At 34.8% G+C, this 8,792-nt stretch overlaps 2 protein-coding genes across 3 annotated transcripts; one reads left to right on the top strand and one right to left on the bottom strand.

Moving 5' to 3' along the window:
* The first annotated feature begins 282 nt into the window (after positions 1-282).
* drk (growth factor receptor-bound protein 2 drk) lies at positions 283-5,032 on the top strand. 2 transcript variants are annotated; one of them, XM_089083591.1, is made up of 6 exons: positions 283-457; positions 2,712-2,809; positions 3,064-3,183; positions 3,349-3,514; positions 3,707-3,880; positions 4,231-5,032. In XM_089083591.1, exons 2-5 carry the CDS (start codon positions 2,721-2,723, stop codon positions 3,878-3,880), a joined length of 549 nt encoding a protein of 182 aa, XP_088939717.1. In that variant the 5' UTR covers positions 283-457; positions 2,712-2,720; the 3' UTR covers positions 4,231-5,032. The 2 variants fall into 2 exon arrangements, with proteins under 2 accessions (XP_088939717.1, XP_011638455.1); XM_011640153.2 differs by having other exon boundaries at positions 283-1,304.
* Positions 5,033-6,026: 994 nt separating this feature from the next.
* On the bottom strand, positions 6,027-8,180 carry Rpb5 (DNA-directed RNA polymerases I, II, and III subunit Rpb5). Its single transcript, XM_011640152.3, has 2 exons — positions 7,554-8,180; positions 6,027-6,727 (listed from the first exon to the last, which is right to left on the bottom strand). The coding sequence occupies exons 1-2, from the start codon at positions 7,853-7,855 to the stop codon at positions 6,397-6,399; spliced, it is 633 nt and encodes a 210-aa protein (XP_011638454.1). The 5' UTR covers positions 7,856-8,180; the 3' UTR covers positions 6,027-6,396.
* Between the last annotated feature and the right edge of the window lie 612 nt (positions 8,181-8,792).

Here is an 8,792-nt window from a genome sequence, read left to right as displayed (position 1 = left end):
ATTGCGCGCGTTTCCTCGTAACTCTCATCCCCCTCCCTTCGTCTCTCTGACGTTCATATTCCGTATCTGACGTCATGGGCGCAAGGCGACTGACGTAAGCGTTAAAAAACTGCTGAAAAGTCGCCATTGGAGATCGACGTATGTACCAAACCCTAAATGTATCCCGTCCTATCACGTAGGGTGACTAACGTCACGTGACGTCATGCGCCTTTGCGCGATGGGCGACCGCGCAGACGGCCGAGGCCGGCGCACCGAACCGAACCGAGTAGCACCGAGCGGTGCCGAGTCGAGCCGAGCGGGACAAGTGTATAGCGGCTGATAAGACCAGCAATGAACAGTCGCGATAGTACGCGCGGTCGCTGTTGATAGTTGCCGCGAACGACTTGTCGCAAACCTTGTGGTGGCGTAAAGGAAGTGCAATGCCGAAGCTTTAAGTCAAGGAGTTCCGAGCAGAGAGGTATTCAGCGCGAGAGAGTGTGACTGTGCGTGAAGTGTGCGCGTCGGTGCACACGCGTTACATCTACCTTGGGATTTCGTATACGGTGTACAAACACACACACACACACACACATACACACAAAACAGAGCATACGTATACACGAGCGCACGTACACGGAGAAATAATCCTTATCCTTGAACCGACGCCGCCCGCACTGACAGCGTCAGGATAAAAGACGACGGCATTGGAACCGTGGATTCGCCTCTCTCTGTCTCTCTCTCTTTCTCTTTTTATACACGACTGATACGAGCGTGTATCTTGTCTCGCATATACGCCGACAGTGTATACGTGTAGTTCCTCTTCCTGTGCTTTGTGCGCGAGGCCGTTCGCGTCTAAGCGACTTTCGTGTATCACTCTTTCGCTCCCGCCAAGGAACTCTATATCCGTTCGTTCGAATCGCATATCGTCTCTTGTCGTTAGCGATCGTAAGATAAATACGCAATCGCCTCGCGTGTGTTTCTGCCTGTCGCACAGCAGGCACCTCTCTCCCTTGTTTTCTTCCTTCGTCCACTTTCGCGCTTTCCCGAGACCTCTCCCCTCTTTGCCCCCGTTCCCCTTCCTCTTCCTCGAGTGTACTCCCTCGCGTCGGGACATAGCACTCCGTGTTCTGCGTCTGTCTACGGTGCGGAGTACCATATAGCCGAGCGCCCTCTCGCTCCCTCCAGCAGCAGCGGCACGTCGTCTTCTCGTCGTTTCCCGTCTACTCCGTCGTCCCCGGAGGCAGAATATGGAGGCGATAGCAAAACACGACTTCACGGCGACCGCCGAGGATGAGCTTAGCTTTCGCAGGAGTCAGGTTCTGAAGGTTGGTATAATTCGGAGGAAAACGACCTGGCCCAACCCGTCCCGTCACCTGGTTCGTCATCCGACGCGTCGCGTCGCGTCCCGTCTCGTCCCGTCTCGTCCCATCCCGTCCCATCCCGTCCCATCCCATCCCATCCCATCCCGTCCCGTCCCATCCCGTCCCGTCCCGTCCCGTTTCGTTTCCTCTCTTCTCCTCGTCCCATCTCGACCCGTCTCGTACCGTCCCGTCGCGCTGCGTTTCGTCGCGTCGCGGCAGTCACGAGACCTCTTGCCGATCTCCCGAAAGTTCCACCGTCGCGACTCGTTCGTCGGTCGATGTCCTGCAGAATGCGAAAAATGTTATTGTGTATGCATTACATGGACCACACTGTCAGTCGGCATTCATTGTCGCTGCTCGGAATGCCGTTGCGCCTGACGCGAACGCTTAATGTCTATGAATTTCTCTATTGCTCCTAGCAATACCGATTGTTATTGTTTGGAGCGATAACGACGGCGATTTCTATGAGGATTAAAGTGGTGGCATTACTTCCAAGCTTTGTTTCTTTCACCTGCGGTTTTTTTTACATTGTTTGCATTAAGAAAGCTCTTATATTTAAATATATACCTTTTGGCTTTGAAAATAAAAAAATATGAAAGAGGGAGATTATATGATAAATAGATAATGAATCTGTATATCATTATATATATTTTTTCATATTTGTTATATTTATTTTAAATTTTGCTTCTAAATGGCAATTATATCTTGAATCAAATAAAATTATTTTACGTTATATATGTTATGTATATTTTTAAATTTATAAAAGATTAATTTCCTAAGATAGAACTTAATATTAGATTTCAAAGATATATTAATAGATTACAAATTATATAAGAAATAATAAAAAGATTTTGAATTTTTTTTTTTCATGTGGAATTTAGTCTAAAATTATAAATAATTTATACCTTTCTTGCGTTTTAAATATTATTTTTTTAGTAAGATAGCAATTATGCTAGGCTCATTTAAATAATATAAATGTAATGATTTTGAATTGTAATGATTTTAAATGTTTAGCTATTTACATTACCAAAAGCTAAAAATCACTAAATATTTTCTTTAGAAGAATATTTATAGTCATTAATAAAAAATAATTATAATGTAAAATTATTGAGAAGTGACTTATAGAAGGATGGCTTCAGATTAATTAACTTATAAGATTAATTCTACATTATTTGTTCAAGGAATATGATTAATCTTGTGTTTTTTCATGTACATAATAAAACTAAAAATTTCAAAAAAATTACAAAACAAAATTACAAAATTTCTTTTGTCTATGATAAAATGTCAATTTAAAAATGATAATATGCATATACAATGGATTTTGATAAATTACATATAATATTATTTTCAATATGTAATATCCTTTTGCAGATTCTGAATATGGAAGATGATATGAATTGGTATAGAGCTGAATTGGATTCTAGAGAAGGGCTTATACCAAGTAATTATATCGAGATGAAGAGCCATGAGTATGTATTACAAGAATATTGTATCATATTAAATTAACACACACACACACACACACACACACACACACACACACACACACACACACACACACACACACACTTCAGAGAAAATTTTGACAGTCATTGTTTAATAAAATATTTATTTCACATAAAATATTTCTTTTGGTCTTTTTTCGTTCATAAAAATATATATTCACATACATACATACATACAATCTTGTACAAAAATTATTTTCTCGTCTTACCTATTACAGTTGGTATTATGGAAGGATAACCAGAGCGGATGCCGAAAGACTATTGATGAACAAACATGAAGGTGCCTTTTTGATCAGAATCAGTGAAAGCTCCCCTGGTGATTTCTCCTTATCTGTAAAGTGAGTAATATTGAATGAGTAAAGTGTGATTGTAATCATTAAAATCTTTGCCAAAAATAAAAAATATTTGATAGTATTATATAAGAAATTCTGTTTTATATTAATTAAAATGATTCTATTATTAATTATTAGAAAGAAATGTAAAAAATAATCAAATATATGTAGGTGCTCCGACGGTGTGCAGCACTTTAAAGTATTAAGAGATGCGCAAGGCAAGTTCTTTCTGTGGGTTGTCAAATTCAATAGCCTCAATGAACTCGTGGAATACCATCGTACAGCATCTGTTTCTCGCTCACAAGATGTTAAGTTGCGTGACATGGTCCCCGAAGAGGTAAAAACTGATTATTTTAAAACGAATTATTTTTTTCTTTTAAAATAGAATATTTAATCTAAGAATATTTAATCTCATAAATATCTAAATGTATAAAAAGTATAGTGTCTTTTTAATCTATACTTATTAGTTAAATATCTATTTTAATTATTTAAATATTTTGTAACATATAATCGATTTGTTTTTATTCAGTGTTTGGTACAAGCACTCTATGATTTTGCGCCACAAGAGCCCGGTGAATTAGAATTCCGACGAGGGGATGTAATTACCGTCACAGATCGTACAGATCAGCATTGGTGGCATGGAGAAATCGGAAATAGACGGGGACTGTTTCCGTCTACCTATGTCACGCCATACCACTCCTAGGTAAGGAATAATTATTCTATACCTATATATAGCTTTTAAATTCTGTGCAATGTAATTTTTATTATCTTATCTAATAAGTTTTCTAAAATTATCAAAATTATATACGCATTATATTACGTATAATTACGTATAATTTTGATAATTTTAGAATTTAGGAAACTTATGCATATTGATAGATACACAAAGTTATGAATGTATTGAGAGAATATTAAATATTTATATATATTGAGGATATTGAATACCGAAAAAGAATTATTCTGTGTATAATACAAAAATACATTTTTATTTTTCTATTTGTTTACCATTATTAATCTTTTTATTATCTTACTTATTAGCATGTAATTTTACAGGCCTCACATGGCCGAGCGCACAGAGGCCGTTATTGGGAACAGTGGCCGCCTTATCCCACCTCTATCACCTACAGGATCCGAGTCGCCGCGGATTTGATAAACAATATTTTACAAACTTCACCTATTGAATGGGCCACTAAAATGTATTGGTGGTCTCGACGGAAAGTCTTCTAAGTAAACACGGCTGAAAATGAATCGAGCATATATCCCAACACCAAAATTCTTAATAAGAATATCGCGTTATTTACATGGGGGAAAAAAAAAAGAAAGAGAGAAAACCGTCATCGATATCACATCGAAAGATCCCAGCACGAGGATATAACGACATCTAAAGTTTAAGGACAATTTGAGTATTTAAAGATGTTCGACGATATCCAAGGATCCTAAGATCTCTAACGCTACCCGGGGATCCAAGAATCCAAGAATGCTTTTACAAATGTCTTACGAATGCAAAGATGCCTAAAAGATGCCTAAGGATCTGAGGATTCAAGCATTTATAGAATTCTAACAATTTACAATCCTTTATCTAGGAGTAATCTAAGTATCTATGGATACCCCCAAGGATCTAAGGATCTCCGTTTACATGAAGTCGCGTTCGAGGATAATCGAATATGTATATTTTTGTTTTCTTTTTTTTTGTAAACCTTCTTTTTGAGGACTCTATTTTTTCTTTACTTATTGCGTCAAGCACAGAACTTCGTAGCATTATTGTGTAATTATTATCTTTTATGGTTATTATTATTATTATAACTATTAATGTTATGTTACATTTTATTAATAACAATATATTATATTAATTATAGCCGCGTGTGTGCTTTGTTTACTTGTGCCCAAATACGATGAAGATATTCCTTCGTATCGCAAAGTAATGCGCTATACTAGCGAATGTTAGTATTGCTGCTAGTATAGCACGTTATCTACTTATCATAACAAGTATAAAACGAATGACTGGTCGGTCTGTCTGTTCACGGCACACGCTAGTGAATATGCCATCCGGGAGACTTCCTGCTCGTACGCTTTTAGCTTTATCAGTCGACCACGATAAGCCCTGAAAGCGGAAATTCGCGTATCATGATCGATGTTATTCCGCCGGCTTTAACAATGTTCAACGTTTGCCCCTTTATTAAGTAGAATCAAAACATGATAAGATTAAACATTAGATTCGAATAAGATGTAATAGAGATTATGTAGTGGAATTTAAATCTAGGAAATTTTGGGAATGTCTCAAAAAAAAGTTATCTTTTAAGTTATCAGATTTTAATGTTAGAGCGTAACGTCACGCTTCCTCGATTATAAAAATTTACGACGGTTGATTATTTAATTGCGTTAATAGACTGCTAAGAAATCATCTAATTACGCTTGTGATTCAGTTTTCACGTGCAAAGTGAAGCTTATTAATAAGAAAAGGAAAAGATATATATTATAAGTCATTCGAAAATATAATTCACAAATAAATGCAATTAGATTTGAAAACATATATACCATTAATAGAATGAATTGATTATTTAGCTCTTATTAATTGACGAATTGATCAAATTAAATCCAACACGAAAATCTCACTACGGATATACTTTTACTTCAGAACATACTATATAGCATGATACTTTTGGACCAAGCAATGTATAATAATAATAATAATAATAATAATAACTTGAAATAAATGTCTGCCCAAGCCAGTGATCGCGAACGATCTCCGCGATCTCTTTTGTATGATCGTTGTTTCTGTAATAAACTTAAGCTATATCCTAATATCGATTATAAGTGTGAGTTGATGTATTATGCAAAGAAAAACAAAATACATATTTCACGCATGTAATTGCCATACAAGTGCATTAAAGTATGAGAATCATTGGAAAGATAAGAGAACATATTCGGGACACATGTGAGAACCGTATTCATTGCTGCTGATTGTATGATGTTCAACATTCGGTGTGACAGATGTTTTCTTACATAGCATAATAATGTACAATTGCAGTTATTATTAAAGCGATGGTACAATACAGATACAAGGGACGATGCACCATATTATATAATTATATAAAATGCTGCTATAATAAATGACATATTTCGAACTGTAGTGTTTCTTTTTTACAACTTAATAAGTAATGTTTCATTCTAATCTATAAGACTTTCGTGATTTATTTTAGATGCCTTTCTTTTCCCTCTTTAACAAACTAGTCTGTACGATATATATCTTCCCGCAGTTTCCGATGGTCTAATTATCTTAACGACTTGACCACGTTTTAAACCAAAATATCGTGCCACTGGATCGCCAGCTTGTATTCGCATTAGTTGATTTTCCTTTAGTTTGTATCTGGTTAGTAGTTCTTCTTTCTCATCTGGAGTTAGAACAATGTGCTCGGGTACCAATTCATGTTCGGTAATATTTATTAGTAATTCGGATTCTAAAAACTGTTCTAATATGTATTTTGGTGCCATATCCACCAGCGATTGTTTAGCTGACGGTGTCATGCCTTGTTGAACAACAATGATTGCTCTGTAATATGAACAATAATAATGTATCTTGTTGTCTATTATAAATGTTGAGAACAAGTAAAATCAATAAAGATAAGATATATAAAGACTTAAAATTAACAAACATATAAAAATTGCTCAATAATATAATGTAAATAATAATTTGGTAAGCATTCAGTAATTATTGATCATTCAATATTATATGATCAGAATGATCTTTAGAGCCATATTAAATCTAGAATATATTAAAGAATATATTAATTATAACAAGTGCATTCATTTAACAGTTGCATAATTATTTTGTTTTTTGAATTTAATCAATGACTACAAATTACACAGTAATAATTAAACAGTAATAATTATTTTTTATATAATTATTTATTAATTATTTTTTAAATCATTATTACAATTGATATTTATTCTTTCTGAATAAGATACTTGTACAAATTATAGAAACAAAATTACATATGGTAATAAATAAAAAAATGATTAAATATATATGACACACATTAAATAAGAAAGTATATATTATATAAATTTATTCATGACACTCATCCTGTGTACACCTTAACTTGTAAGTGGTTGACCAATGTTCATTTCTATCAATATATATTAATGTATATTAATTTCTCAGTTTAATTTAATTTCTATTTTTTTGAATTCTTTAAATTAAAAAAGACAAAAAGCAAGTTAGAATTAAATTACATTGGTAATTTATATTGGAGATTAAAATTAATTTACATTGGTAGAAAGAGATAGAAGTAAATAATTGAAAGCCAAATGAAAAAGTATGGATTATTAAAAATTATTGTTATCAGTTGTAATCACGTTGTAATACCAAAACCAACCTGTGGATCTTTTCTTCCTGCATGCGCTGACAATACGTCTTGATAGTTTTGATGCCAATTTTTGGCTCGTCGGGGAAAAAGACAAACAACTGATCGGTAGGATCATCATTATGGGCCACAAGAACAATAAGATCACCTCGGGCCGGTCTTTTCTCGCTGGGCTTGTCACCGAACTGTTCCTTGAACAGTTCTAACGTTTGATCCAACTCGTCCTGCGTGACGAGGTAACCTCTATCGTGACATAATTGCATCACAGTTTTTCTGATGCGCCACAATTTGTATGTTTCGTCCTCGTCATCCATATTTGATACTAAAACTCGAAGAAAGCTTTCGAGTTAAAAACTTCTTTTCTATAAATAATAAAATTCGCAAATAAAAACTTTGACTCTTCCACGTTGTACAACTCCGACAAATCAAACAGGTTAATAGTTTCTTTACGGATCATGTATCATGATTTTTTTTGTATCATGGTCAGGATGGCCACTTTCAGGCTTCTCTCTGGTCGCTGTAGCCAATCACTGGTCGCGTTTAGCTATTATTTTTTTATTGTTTATTATTTAAACTATTTTACAAATGTTGAAAGTTTTCTGTTCTGAAATTAAAATTAATTATCTCGTTTGATTTTCAATGTTCAGAAACACTGTATATATCATTTCCTTTTTATTCATCAAATGTTAAATAAGGATAAAATGATACCTGGGTGCACTCGGGTGTTATTTTTGAACGCACTCCTGTTCGTTTGTGAAATAAAACGTCCGACGTCCAATAGGAGAGTTTTTTTTTCTTAGGGATTTCTAGCAGGCAAACTTTCCTATTGGATATTGAACGTCGGTCATTGCACGTAACTGAATCTGCCATTAGCTTTTTAGCGATGTACAGAAACTCACAGTTCTAAGTTCGGGGCAAATGCATATGACATTTATATTTATTATATTAGACTGCTAACTTGCCTCAAATACATGGACCCGAAAAGCATGTATAAAAACATATGCGCATGCGTATGAAGTAAGGGCATGCATGCGCATGAAAGTCCCATATATGCTATATATACCGACACACGAATTTTATATTATTTGAATAACAAAATGTTTTTTTATTCTTTTCGATAATTGTTATAGCTTTTATTCATTTTTTGAAGAAAAAAGTTTCTTTAACAAAAAGTTGTTCCGCCTTTTAGAAATATATATGTATATATTACAAAGTATTTGGTCATGTGAAATAGATATATACATATATTCA

This window comes from Pogonomyrmex barbatus, unplaced genomic scaffold (assembly GCF_055798465.1).
Source record: "Pogonomyrmex barbatus isolate J1 unplaced genomic scaffold, ASM5579846v1 scaffold7, whole genome shotgun sequence".
Taxonomy (NCBI): Eukaryota; Metazoa; Arthropoda; class Insecta; order Hymenoptera; family Formicidae; genus Pogonomyrmex; species Pogonomyrmex barbatus.
This window is presented reverse-complemented; position numbering and strand designations above follow the sequence as displayed.

What these genes read in the sequence shown, in the direction of transcription:
- drk (XM_011640153.2), top strand. Translation starts at nt 1,227, where the DNA reads ATGGAGGCGATAGCAAAACACGACTTCACGGCGACCGCCGAGGATGAG. An exon ending in GCAGGAGTCAGGTTCTGAAG is followed by an intron (nt 1,305 to 2,711) that starts GTTGGTATAATT and finishes ATCCTTTTGCAG; the next exon opens with ATTCTGAATATGGAAGATGA. An exon ending in GATTTCTCCTTATCTGTAAA is followed by an intron (nt 3,184 to 3,348) that starts GTGAGTAATATT and finishes AAATATATGTAG; the next exon opens with GTGCTCCGACGGTGTGCAGC.
- Rpb5 (XM_011640152.3), bottom strand. Translation starts at nt 7,855, where the DNA reads ATGGATGACGAGGACGAAACATACAAATTGTGGCGCATCAGAAAAACT. An exon ending in CAGGAAGAAAAGATCCACAG is followed by an intron (nt 6,728 to 7,553) that starts GTTGGTTTTGGT and finishes TTCATATTACAG; the next exon opens with AGCAATCATTGTTGTTCAAC.